Source organism: Callospermophilus lateralis, chromosome 9, assembly GCF_048772815.1.
Source record: "Callospermophilus lateralis isolate mCalLat2 chromosome 9, mCalLat2.hap1, whole genome shotgun sequence".
In the NCBI taxonomy this organism is placed as follows: domain Eukaryota; kingdom Metazoa; phylum Chordata; class Mammalia; order Rodentia; family Sciuridae; genus Callospermophilus; species Callospermophilus lateralis.
The window spans coordinates 60640253-60655068 of NC_135313.1; the positions used below are offsets into that span (position 1 = coordinate 60640253).

Consider the following 14816-nt stretch of genomic DNA (forward strand, 5'->3'; position numbering starts at 1 on the left):
TGTGTCCGCCGATAACTAAAATAAAATAAGTATGAAAAAATTCTCTCTCTCTCTCTTTAAAAAAAAAATTCAATTTAAATTCTTTATTACATTCAATATCTTCCTAAAAATATTTGTGTGAAAAATGTACTATTTCCTTGAATTCAGATACACTGTATATCACAAATGATTCTAACTATCCTTAACTCCACTCTTGAATCCAACTATGAATTAACTTCATGTCATTTACTACATAATCCTGTGTATAATATAACTTTCCCCCACTTCAATCTTTCTATTGTCTCAGTGTTATTGCCATTTCAACAATAGTTTCTAAAGTTGCAAATACCAGTAAGAACTGGGTTGAAAAAAGTCAAAAATTCAGCTGAGAAATTAATCCTGCAGAGGGATAAAGAATACAGAAGGCTGAAAGAAGGATAAAGCTCTCTAGAAACTAGACAGTGTTCTAGGGAGATTCACTCATTATTACTGAAATAAACAAAGTTTAAACTTAAAGAGCAACAATTACTGAAGGGCAAGAATCAAGGTAATCTGATAAAGAGAGACTCAAAATCCAAAAGGACAAAATCCAGATCATCCATGCTGAAAGTTAAGAGTAAACACAAATATTAGACGAAGGGTGGATCCGGGTGGAAGATAATGTAATTTGGGGCAGGAAGGATCAGAGTAAAAGATAAAGAGGGCTCTTTCCTTCCTAAACAATATACTCTTAATGCCACTGGGAGGCTAAGAGTGGGCAGGACAAAACAGGCATATTTTGCAGGCAGGCAAAATAGACAGAATAGGTGAGGAGCCTGAAGAGGGACGTCAGAGCCCAAGTTCAGAACAACTATGCAGGCAAAGGAAGAGGGCTTGATATGTCAGAGGTTGCTTAGAATGAAAAGGGAGGTGGGGTGCTAATTAACAAAGGGAGTATGGTATGACATAGGAAGTAAGACCTGAATAGTCATAAAGTCATACGACACCCCCAGGAGAGAATACATGATGATGGAAGTGAGGTTTCTTATTGCTGGGGCATAAATAGAAAAATGTCTATGGTTTTATAGTAGAATTTTATTTTCTATTTATTTATTTATTTATTTAGCTTATTGTGGGGTGGGTACTGGGGATTAAACCCAGGGTCTTGTGCATTTCTAGGCAACCACCCTACCATGAAGTATAGCCTCGCCACACCTTTGAAATTTAAAATATCTGCTTGAGGGCTCAGCGATAGATTATTTATCTAGCATGAATAAAACCCTTAGATGAATCCCTAATACCAACACAAACAAAAAAATGATATAAAGTATCAGTTTGAATTCATAAAATTTACTGCACATAGAAAAATAAATATAGAAGTAAATATATATGTATGTGTGTATACATAATATACACCATACTCCTAACCGGGGCTTACTATGAGAGTCTGAGAAGACTGACACTCCAATAATAATGAGCACATCTAGCACCCAGTTTTTGCTTTTAAATATTGTTCTCCACTAAAAGTCACCAGGTAACCTTAAATAAATTACTTATTCCAGAAATGGGTTATAGAATCTATAGTGTGAGCTTGAAACATCTTGTGACATAAAGCATGGAATTACTCAAAGAATTGTGAAACAAGCAAACGGACCCAGAAACCAACTTGAATGGGTTTTTTCTGGCCAAATCTAAAAGAATTTGAGCATTAAATAATAATACTAATGGATTAAAAACCATTAAATAAAATAATTACAGTAATAGAAAAGGTAACCTCATGCTGACGAAGGCTACCAAGCATCATTCTAATCAAGTGATCAAAGAGAACATCATCAGGACTAACATAAATCATAAGTTACCAGTTACAATTAAAAGACTACAACTTCACTATGTCATATTTCTAAAAATGATATATAATCTGAATCTAATCATGAGACAAACCCAAACTGAGGAACATTCTACAAAATGATTGATCTACATGCTTTAAAGTGTCACAGTTCAGGATAGGCATGGTGGTGCACAGCTGTATTCCTGATGACTTGGGGGGCTGAGGCAGGATAATTGCAAATTTGGGCCCAGTCTCAGTAACTTTAGCAAGACCCTAAGCAATTTAGCAAGAGCCTGTCTCAAAGTTTAAAAAATTAAAAAAGGGCCAGACACAGTGGCACACTCCTGTAATCCCAGCAGCTTGGGAGGCTTGGGCAGGAGAATTGTGAGTTCAAAGCCAGCCTCAGCAATTTAATAAGGTCCTAAGCAATTGAGCAAGATCCTGTCTCCAAATAAAATATTAGAAAGGGGTTGTGGCACAGTGGTTAAGCACCATTGGATTCAGTCCTGAGTGTCCAAAAAAAAAAATTAAATTAAAAAAGGACTGAGGGGCTGGGGTTGTGGCTCAGCGGTAGAGCACTCACCTAGCACATGTGAGATACTGGGTTCGATCCTCAGCACCACATAAAAATAAATAAATAAAATAAAGGTATTGTGTCCAACTACAACTAAAAGAAAAAAAATTTTAAAAGAGGACTGAGGAGATACAGCTCAATGGTAAAGTGTCCCTGGATTCAATCCTAGATACAAGTGGGAAAAAAAAAAAAAAAAGGAGGAAGAAGAAGAAGAAGGAGGAGAAGGAAGGAAGGAAGGAAGGAAACAAAAAGGAAAACAAAAACTGAGACAGTATTCCAGAAGGAGACCAGAGACCAGAGGCAGGAAATCAAATTGCAAAATTTGATTCTGAACCAAATTCTTTTGCTATAAAGGACATCACTGAACAACTGCTAAAATATAAGTGATTAGATGATAATAATATAGTACTGAATTTTACAGTTGTAGTCTGGTTATAGAAGAACATATCTTTGTAGGAAATATACACTAAAGTGCTTGGAAGTCATAGGGTGTCAAGTCAACAAATTAACTGTTCAATGATTCTAGAAAAGAAACCTATTTCCACTATCAACTTCCAAATAAATTTGTGATTGTGTCAAAATTAAAAAGAAAAAAAAATAGGAAAAGAAAAAAAGAAAGACAATTCTACTCCTCTCCATAAACACAAATATACACACCCCTACCTGCCCAAGGTTCAGAAAGGAGATTGGGAGATGAGGGGCAGTACTGTCTAAACATATTTGTTTCTCTGTATATAACATATTCTGACCCTACTTCATAAGATGAATAAAAGGGCTCCTGGTAAATTTGACTAATAAAAGTAATCACTTATTCAACTCACACATAAAATGTCCTGTGCCAACTCTTCTCTAATATTAATAAAAATTACCTTTGTTCAAGTGTATCTTTTCAACCTCTAAAAAGAATACTGTCCAACTAAAAGTTGTAATATATTTTTCTTTATCTCCCCTATCTTATTCAAATTTGCACTGACATTTTTATCTCTTCAACTGAAATTAATCTTCACTTCTGAGAAATAATGATACACATACATATAACTTAAAAAGAAATCATGCCTGTTCTAAGAAAGAAGCAGACATAAATACTACATTCTGGAATTTTCTAAACGTCAAAAACTAGTCTCCCCTTTTAATTTACCCCTTTTAAAGCGAAATAATATTATGTTAATTCTGACTTCTTTCCCTTATTCCATTGAAAAATTCATAATTTTTATGTGAAAGGAGATTTAACATTTTTCTTAAATGCTTTTACATATATCAAAAATATACATACCTCATCTACGAAGTTTATCGCATCAAACCAGTCTTGAAGGGCTTCAAGGCAATATCTTACAACATTTCGGGTATATTCTTGAGTTTCCTAAAATAATATGTAAATTTTACAATATATAAATGTAAATACTTCAATACCAAATTATATTTAATGCATGATAACGGTATACATTGCAGATATGGTAAAATGTATATATTTTCAAGATAACCATTATATTTGGCATTTCAAGAAATCATCCCTTCAAAAGATAATGACAGGAAAAGAAAAAAGACAATTCCACTCTTCTTCATAAACACACATATACACACTCCTACATGCCCAAGGTTCAGAAAGGAGATTGGGAGTGAGGGTGAGGACAAATATGAAAATTAAAGAATACAATTTTTGCTTCCTTTTATATAACATATCCTAAAAATGAGTCAAAGTTGATAAAGAGAGAAAGCAAGACATTAGACTTCCAAGCAGGAACCTTCAGTGCACTAGTGACAAGAGAGTGAATTAAAAATGGATGATGCTGAGAAGTAAGAAGATTTTTGTTTGGCAGTGTGCCCAGTGCCACTCTGAGAGAAAAGGGAGTCAAGCAAAACACTGTGTCAAATCTCCATGAACTGTCTGGGCTGAAGACAGGTCAGGCTGTTGGATTCTCTCACTCAGCCACCAATAAGAATAAAGGAAAAGAGAGGATATACACTGATGGAGTATTTGGAGAATCCCAAAATGTACATCCCTGGAGCAAAAATTATCTTCATTGGCATTAAGGAGAAAGGAGAAAAAGCAGACTTAAAAACTTACCTCAAAAAAGTTACTAATAAATAATAGCCACTGCCATATTTATCATAAAACAAATTTCTCATGGCTTTTTAATGTGTACCATATTTAACTGTTATCATACACCAGAATTCAGATCATGATGGCTGACAGGATATTTTTTGTCAGTCCCGATTTAAGTAAATTTAGCCTGCAGTTAAATAAAAAAATTTAAATGGACTCAAATTAGGTTCTATTTTAAGAAACCCCCATAATGGTACAAATTGGTAAATATGGGGCTGGGGTTGTGGCTCAGTGGCAGAGCACTTGCCTCAAACATGTAGGCACTGGATTTGATATCAGCACCATATAAAGATAAATAAACAAAGATATTGTGTCCATGTATAAATAAAAAATATTTTAAAAAACAAATTGGTAAATGTAATTGTTTAATTGACAGAGAGTCTCTTTTGGGCTGATGAAAATGTACTGAAACTAGCCAATGGTGATGACTACTCAATGTGAATATACTTTGAACTGTAAACCTAAAAATGGTTAAAGTGCACATTTTATAAAATTAAAAAAGGAAAGCAAAACATAAATACTATAATTAGCCTGTGATATCTTGGCTTACAACACAATTTGGAAGAAGAAATGATAGGTATGAGCCATTAGAAATAAAGGTACTATGAAAGGCAATTACAATGTTTTATGGTAAAATGGACCCACTGAAATAAGAAAGTTTTAAATTAAATGAAAACATAAATCAAGAGAAGGCTCTCATAAATGAATGAATGAATGAATGAATGAATGAATAAATAAATAAATGGGAAAGGATTTCAATAGACATTTCTCCCAAGAAAATATACAAATAGTTAATTAGTACATGAAAATATGTTTAAAACCATGGAAAACTGTGAATTAAAACCAAAAGCCAGGCACAGTTGCACATGCCTATAATCCTAGAGGAGGCTGAGACAGTAGGATTGAGAGTTCAGCAACAGCAAGGTGCTAAGCAACTCGGTGAGAACCTGCCTCTAAATAAAATACAAAATAGGGTTGGGGGTGTGGCTCAGTAGTCAAGTGCCCCTGAGTTCAATCCCTGGTATCAAATACACTCTCACACACACACACACACACACACACACACACACACACACACATACACATACATCCCACTTCATACCCACTAGGATGACCATAATTTTTAAAATGTAAAATAAAAACTATGTGTTAACAAGAATGTAGAGAAATTAGAAAACTCATACATTGTTGATGAGAATATAAAATGGTGCATCTGCTAAAAAAAATATTTTGGCAATTCTTCAGCAAGTTAAATATAAGAGTTGCCATATAAATAAGCATTCCACTGGTACGTACTATACTTAAGAGAACTGGAAACATGTTCACATAAAAATTATATGCAAATACTCAGAGAAGCTATATTCATAGTAGACAAAAATGCAAAATAAATCCAAATGTCTATCAACTGATAGACAAATAAAATCTGGAATATCCATATAATGGACTACTATTCAGCCATAAAAAGGAATGGATTGTTGATAATGCTGCAATATCGTTGAACCTTCAAAACATTACACTAAGTAAATGGGCCAAGGAACTGAACAGACACTTCTCAGAAGAGGACATACAATCAATCAACAAACATATGAAAAAAATGTTCATCACCTCTAGCAATTAGAGAAATGCAAATCAAAACTACTCTAAGATATCATCTCACTCCAGTCAGAATGGCAGCTATTATGAAGACAAACAACAATAAGTGTTGGCGAGGATGTGGGGAAAAAGGTACTCATACACTGCTGGTGGAACTGCAAATTGGTGCAGCCAATATGGAAAGCAGTGTGGAGATTCCTTGGAAATCTGGGAATGGAACCACCATTTGACCCAGCTATCCCTCTCCCCGGTCTATACCCAAAGGACTTAAAATCAGTGTACTACAGAGACACATCAATGTTTATAGCAGCACAATTCACAATAGCTATACTGTGGAACCAACACAGATGCACTTCAGTACATGAATGGATAAAAAAATGTGGCATATATACACAATAAAATTTTACTCAGCAATAAAAGAGAATAAAATCATAGCATTTGCAGGTAAATGGATGGTGTTAGAGAAGATAATGCTAAGTGAAGTCAGCCAATCCCCCCCCGCAAAAATGCCAAATGTTTTCTCTGATATAAGGAGACTGATTCATAGTTGGGTAGGGAGGGGAAGCACGGGAGGAACAGAGGAACTCTAGATAGGGCAGAGGGGTGGGAGGGAAGGAGAGGGGAAGAGTAGGTTAGCAAGGATGGTGGAATGTGATGGACATCATTATCTAAAGTACATATATGAAGACACAAATTGGTGTCAACATACTTTATATACAACCAAAGATATGAAAAATTGTGCTATATATGTGTAATAAGAATTGTAATGCATTCCACTGTCATTTATTTTTTAACAAATCAATACAAAAAGATTTAAAAAAAATTACACTAAGTAATACCCAGACACAAGAGGCCACCCATGAAATGCCCTGATTAGGCAGATTCATAGAGACAGAAGTAGATAAATGGTTTCCAGGGGATGAGAGGAGGTTGGAATTGGGAAGTATGAAGTTTCTTTTGGGGGTGATATAAATGATGAAAATAGTCGTAATGGTTGCACACTTTTGGGAATACACTAGAAACCACTGAATTGTATAGCTTAAAGTGGTTAAAATGGCTTTTTTATGAATTATATCCTAATTTTAAAAATTGTTTTGAAGTATTTGGGGGCGTCAATGTATAAAATAAAACTGTAGTGTCAAACACATTAAATTCATGGGCTATGTAAGTAAATTATTCACACCCACACACAGAAAAAAACTGAGTCTCACCTTTTTTTTTTTTTTTTTTTTTTTTGTACCAGGAATTGAACTCAGGGGTACTCAACTACTGAGCCACACCCCCAGCCCTACTTTGTATTTTATTTAGAGACAGGGTCTCACTGAGTTGCTTAATGCCTTGAGGTTGCTGAGGCTGGCTTTGAACTCTCAATCATCCTGTCTCATCCTCCTAATAAGCAGCTGGGATTATAGGCATGCACCACTGCACTGGCCTCAAGTTCATTTTTTACTTCTCATTTACTCCCTTGGTTCCATGTCCTGTTGATTCTTCCATAATATTATCATATAGGTTCTCAACTATTGTTACTGATCCAACCAGACCAAGCATCACTTATCTGGTCACAAGGCTGACAGTCTCACTCTGTTTCAGTCTATTCTGTATGAGATTCATCTTCATAGAAATATTATTTTATACATTCTATTCCCCAACTCTCAATTTAAAAAATTTAATTGTACTTATAAGTTACCATGAATAATCTGTCTTAACCAAATTAAAGTACCAAATAATTAATGGATAAAAAAAAAGAAAGAAGAAAACACCAAATATTCTCCCATTATGTCAAGGATTTGAGTTAACAGTGTTCCATTCTACACTCTTAGCACAGGTATGAACTGGTACAACCCACTTGGAGAACAATTGGACAAGTAGGTACCAAGAGTATTTTAAGATGACCAGTTAATTCCATTTCTATAGTATATTTTTACATTCAGAATATGTCTCCCAACTTCCCATTACCACCATACCATTCCTGGAAAAAAAAAAATGGTGGCTTATACTTAATAGTTTTGTGACCTTTAGCAAATGTACATTTTGTGATTCTCAGTTTCTCCAAGAGTAAAAACGGGCATACTACTACTTGCCTCCCAGCACTATTATAAAGATGCAAATGAAATGATCCATAAAAAATATTCTGTGAAGAGAGAGAATAGCACATTAGAGGAAGGATGTACTTTCCAGCAGCTCATCAGCATTTGACTTACAAAGCGGGAAAACTGTTTCTCAGTGAGTCAACATCTGCTAACTACCTCCCTTTCCTCTGATAGCATTTTTTTTTTAATATTTCAAACTTTTTCTCACCTTTCCACCTGTTTTCCTTTTCTTAAGAATCTGAGATCACACTAATACAATTACATGGTTTATGTAAATCATACCCCATTTATGCTGATGTAATTATTAATACAGTAGACAACATATTAGATACCTGATGTTAAATACCTGATCTAGTTCATAGTTGTGTATTGCTGTCACTGATGTTAAATGCTGACCTCACCTTTCCTATATAGGAGACAATTAAGATTACAGATTTCAAAGTAAATATCAGAAATCTATCTTAAAACTCTATGTCTGGGGGCTGGGGATGTGGCTCAAGTGGTAGCGCACTTGCCTGGCATGCATGCGGCCCGGGTTCGATCCTCAGCACCACATACAAACAAAGATGTTGTGTCCGATGAAAACTAAAATAAATAAATAAAAATTCTATGTCTGGCCAGGTGCACTAGCGCATGGCTATAATCCCAGCATCTCAGGAGGCTAAGGCAGAAAAATCCCAAGTTCAAAGCCAGTCTCAGCAACTTGAAGAGGAGAGGCTCTATGTAACTTATTGAGATCCTGTCTCAAAAAATAAAAAGGGGTAGGGATGTAGTTCAGTAGTTAAGCTTCCCTGGGTTCACTCCCAAGTACCAAAAAAAAAAAAAAAAAGGGACATCTATTACCAACTTTAGTATTATTCCTGGATTAACCCTCCTTCTAAAAGGGGATGGAAAATGATTGAGACACTTCAAGATTATAGAGATCCTGCTACCAAGAAATGCTCATAATCCAAACAACAGACAAACTTACCCCACACATGATCTAGCCTCCCTTGAGACTAAACATTACTTCAACTCATAGAGTTGGGGGGATAAATACCCCAAACCAAAAACCAACCTCCAAGAAGGAACAATCAGAGGGGAACTTCTGGTTCCCCCAACTGCCAACATCTACTCATATACCAAAAACAGAGAGAAATCCTAGAATAAAAAAAAAAAAAAAAAAAACTATTACACATATAAGGACACACATATAAAAGAGGATGGGGAATTCACCTGAATTAATACCCAACATAAGGAAACAGGAAAACAAATCTCCGCACAAAATTAATAATGCCCCAACAAAGAATCCTACAGATATGGAAATGGATGAAATTCCAGAGAAAGATTATTTTTTAAAAAACTGATTATTAAAATGTTGAATGAAGGAGGAAAAATTACTGATTATTACAATATTCCATGAAGTAAAAGAAGATCTAAGCCATTGCATTAAAGAAATAGAAATACTGAAAGCCGGAAGGGGTGAAGCACACCTGTAATCCCAGCAGCTCGAGAGTCTGAGACTGGGCAATCAAGAGAATTAAAAGCCAGCCTCAGCAAAGGAAAGGCGAGTTGCTAAGCAACTCAATGAGACAGGCTGTCTCTAAATAAAATACAAAATAAGGCTGGGGATGTGGCTCAGTGATCAAGTGCCCCTGATTTCAATGCCCGGTACCAAAATAAATAAATAAATTATATAATTATATAATTATAATTTATATAAATTATGTGTGTGTGTGTGTGTGTGTGTGTGTATATATATATATATATATATATATACATATATATAAATAAGTCAATCAGAACTCCTGAAAATGAAAGCCACAATGACTTATATTAAAAATTCACTTGAGTGCTGGGGTTGTGGCTCAGTGGTAGAGCACTTGCCCAGTATGTGTGAGGCACTGGGTTCGATTCTCAGCACTGCATATAAATAAATGAATAAAATAAAGGTCCATCAACATGTTTAAAAAAATTTTTTTTAAATTCACTTGAAAGTATCACTAACACATTAGATTATGTAAACAGAACTTCAGACCTTGAGATAGATCCTCAGGCCTTGTAGACAGAATACATGATTGAGTAGACAAAATACAACAAAAGAAAAAAATGATAGAACATGACCAGAATATACAAGAGACCAACATCAAGAGACCAAACCTGAGAATCACTGGGATAGAAGAGAATATGGAGATGCAGGCTAAAGTCATTAAGAACATTTTCAATGAGATAATAACAAAAAAAATTTCCCCATATCAGAAATAAAATGACATTCACATACAGGAAACATATAAAACTCCAAATAGACCTTATCAGAAGAGAAATCTCCAAGACATCATAATCAAAATGTCCAGCATAGAAAATAAGGAAAGAATATTAAAAGCTGCCAGAGAGAAATATTTAGAGGCAAACCAACAAGGCTAACTTCTGATTCTGAACTCAGACACTAAAATCAAGGAGAGCCTGGAAAGAAAAAAAAAAAATCTCAATATTCCCAAATAGATAAAAATCAAGAGAAGACTAATCTTCTAAACAAAAATCAAAACAAAATAAAATAATCAAAATGGCAGCAAATCACAACACATATCCATAATAACACTGAATATAAATGGTCTCAACTTCCCAATTAAAAGACATAGATTAGCAGAATGGAACAAAAAAGATTCAACTATACGCTATTTGCAAGAGGTGTTCATCTCATAGGCAAAGATATTCACAGCTGAAGGCCAAAGGATGGAAAAACTATTCTACACAAATGGAGTCCCTAAACAAGCTAGAATAGTTACTCTCATATCTGACAAAGCTGAATTCCAAATAAAAACTAACCAGAAGTGACAAAGAAGGCTATTATATCCTGGTAAAGGGAACAATCTAACAAGAAAATAAAACAGTAGCAAATATATATAGTGTCAGGTCAATGGAGATGGCTGAGGAACAAAGCACCAAGCAATCCAGGCGACACAGAAACACCAATCAGATGCTGACAAAACCACCTGTCAATCAGCAGGGTCTCCTGACCAATCCTGGATCTTAGCCAGCCCCCCATCACCAACAACTCCAGTAGGACATGGGACTCTAAAAACGCCTTTTCCTGTCCCAAGCCCTCCTTTCCTGCTCTAAGCTCAATAAAAATTCCAGTCCAGTAGAGCCCCAGTGTGCTTCTCCTCAGACCTACCCTGTTGGTCTAAGGGTCTTGCCTGGGAGCGAAATCTCAATAAAGCCTCATTCAGCAGCCATTTTAAATCTGCCTCCTTTTGGTCACCACTGTCTGACCTTACATGTACCTCAAATATCAATGCATCCAGTTACATTATTAAAAAAAAAAAAAAAATACTCCTTGACTTTAAATCCTAGATAGACCCAAAAAATAATAATGGGTGATTTCAACACACCCTTATCACCATAAGACAGGTCATCAAAGCATAAAATCAATAAAAATATATGCAACATAAAAATACTATAAATCAAAATACCTAATAGACTCCTATAGAATATTTCATCCCAAAATAGTTTAATTTCCCCTTCTTCTCAGCAGCTCATAGACTCTTTCACAAAATAGACCATATTCTAGGTTATGGGTCTTAGAAAATACACCACCCTCAAAAAAATCAGTATAATTCCATGCATCCTAGTAGACCATAATGGAATGAAATGAAAAATCCACAACAAGAAAGATAATAGAAATCACATAAAAAGATGGAGATTAAACATTACTCTTTTAAATAAAGAATGGATCAAAGAAGGAATGAGAAATATAATCAAAAAATCACAGAAACAATAGATGAAAATAAAGGAATAACATATCAAAATCTCTGGGATAGTATTAAAGCAATATTTTAATACTAATAATAGAGGAAAATTCATTGCAAAATTGAGTGCCTACAGTAAATAAAGAGAGAATGAGAGATTCCAAATAAATAAGCTTATGCTCCACCTCAAGACCTGAGAAAAAGAAGAAAAAGCCAGGCATGGTGGCACATGCCTGTAATCCCATTGGCTTGGGAGGCTGAGGCAGGAGAATCACAAATTCAAAGCAAGCCTCAGCCTCAGCAATTTAGCAAGGCCTTACAAGGCTTAGCAAGACCCTGTCTCAAAACTTAAAAAATTTTAAAAGGGTTGGGAATGTGGCTCAGAAGTTAAGTACCCTTCAGTTCTATCCCTGGTATACAAAAAAAAAAAAAAAAAAAAAAAAACTACTCCAAAGTATCAGTAGAAGACAGAAAATAATAAAGATCAGAGCCAAAATTAATGAAATTGAGAATGAACAAACAATACACAGTATCAATAGAACCAAGAGTTGGTTCTTCAAAAAGGTAAATAAGATTGATAAACCCTTAGCCAAACTAACCAAGAGAGAAGACCGAAATCAACAAAATTAGAGATAAAAAAATGAGATATTACCACAGACATTTCTGAAAACAAGATGATCGTTAGGAACTATTTTAAAAATTTATACTCCAATAAGCTGCAAAATCTAGAAGGCACTGACAAATTTCTAACACATGACCTGCCCAAATTGCACCAGGAAAATAGAGAAAACCTAAACAGTAGCTGGGGTAATAGCTCAGCAGCAGAGCACTTGTCTAGCATGTGAGGCACTGGGTTCAATCTTTAACACCACATAAAAATAAATAAATAAAGGCATGCTGTCCATCCACAACTACAAAAAAAAAAAAAAAAAAAAAAAGCCCTAAACAGGCCAATATCAAGTAATGAAACAAACAGCACTTAAAAGCCTACCAATAAAGAAAAGTTCAGAACTAACTGGATTCTCAACGGAGTTCTACCATACCTTTAAAGAAGAACTAACACTAGTCTTTCTCAAATTATCCCATGAAAATGAAAGGTAGAACAACTCCCAAACACATTCTATGAAGCCAGTATAACTCTGATACTAAAATCAGACTAAGAAACATCTAGGAAAGAAAACTACAGACCAATATCCCTGATGAATACAGAAGCAAATTTCTTGATAAAACATTAGCAAAGTGCATTCAAAAACACACTAAGAAGATAATACACCATGATCAAATGGGCTTCATCCCAAGTATGCAAGATGGGTTCAACATACGCAAATGAACAAATGTAATTCACCACTTAAATAGAAATGAGAATAAGAATATGATCATTTCAATAGATACAGAAAAGGCTTTTAATAAAAGGCAGTAATGATTCATGTTAAAACCACTGGAGAAACTAGGGATAAAAGGAAATTACCTAACATTATAAAGGTTATATATGACAAACCTAAAGTCAACATCACACTGAACAGAGAAAACTGAAAGCTATTCTTCTAAAAACAGGAAAAAAGACAAGGATGTCCACTCTCACCACTTCTATTCATTATAGTTCTTGAAACTATAGCCAGAGCAATCAGGCAAGAGAAGGAAATTAAAGGAATACAAATAGAAAACAAAGAGCTCAAACTCTCTCTGTTTGCTGATGACATGATCCAATATTTAGAACACCCCAAAAAAATTCCACCAGAAGACTTCTAGTGCTAACAAATGAATTTAGCAAAGTAGCAGGATACAACATTAGCCCTCATAAATCAATAGCTTTTTTTTATACTCCAACAGCAATTCAGCTGAGAAAGAAATTAGAAAACCATTTATTTCAAAATAACCTCAAAAAGAATAAAATACCTGGGAATTAATCTAACAAAAAATGTGAAAGAGGGGCTGGGATTGTGGCTCAATGGTAGAGCATTCACCTAGCATATGAAAGGTGTTTGGTTCAATCCTTGGCACCACATAAAAATAAATAAGTAAAATAAAGGTATTGTGTCCAAATACAACTAAAAAAAATTTTTTTTTTAATGTGAAGAACCTCTACAACAAAACCTATAGAACACTGAAGAAAGAAATTGAAGACCTCAGAAGATGGAAGAGTCTTGGGTAGGCAAAATTAATATGTCAAAATGGTTACACTACCAAAAGCACACATATATATAATATATATACAATAATATAATATATACACATATAATATATACATATACTATACACATATAGTATATATATATATTATATATATACAAATATACACATTCAATGCAATCGCCACCAAAATACTAATGACAATCTTCACAAAACTAGAAAAAAATCTAAAATTCATTCAGAAGAATACAGACCAGAATAGTCAAAGCAATTCTGAACAAGAAAAACAATGTAGGAGGCATCACAATACCTGATCTCAAATTACACTACAGAGCTACAATCACAAAAATAGCATGATATTAGCATCAAAACAGACATAAAGACCAACCGAATAGAATAGGAGATACAGAGACAAACCCACATACTTACAGCTATCTGATACTTAACAAAGGTTCCATAAATACACTGGAGAAAAGGTAGCCTTTTTAACAAATCGTGCTGGGAAAACTGGATATCCATATGTAGAAGAATAACATCAAACACCTATCTTTCAGCTTGCACAAAAGTCAAATCAAATGGCTCAAAGACTTAGGAATTATTCCAGAAAACCTTGTGACTGCTAAAAGAAAACTCCATTATACAGGTGGACAGGTACCAACTTTCTCAACAATACCCTTACAGCTTAAGCAATAAAACCAAAAATTAAGTGGGATGCCATCAAATTAAGAATCTTCTGCACAGCGAAAAGAAGGCCTACAGAATGGGGGGGAAAAAAAATCTTTGCCAGTACTCCTCTGACAAGTGTGTGTGT

General features: G+C 34.6%; 1 protein-coding gene and 1 pseudogene across 6 annotated transcripts in view; one reads left to right on the forward strand and one right to left on the reverse strand.

The window, feature by feature from the left end:
* Positions 1-14816, reverse strand: part of Ubr3 (ubiquitin protein ligase E3 component n-recognin 3) — a 237067-nt gene that overhangs the window by 139422 nt on the left and 82829 nt on the right. For all 6 annotated transcript variants that reach the window (XM_076865444.2, XM_076865439.2, XM_076865443.2 and 3 more), the window contains exon 11: positions 3634-3720. In XM_076865444.2, coding sequence (XP_076721559.2) covers positions 3634-3720 — 87 coding nt within the window. The remainder of the gene's footprint in view (positions 1-3633; positions 3721-14816) is intronic.
* On the forward strand, positions 4145-4449 carry LOC143407191 (cytochrome c pseudogene; annotated as a pseudogene).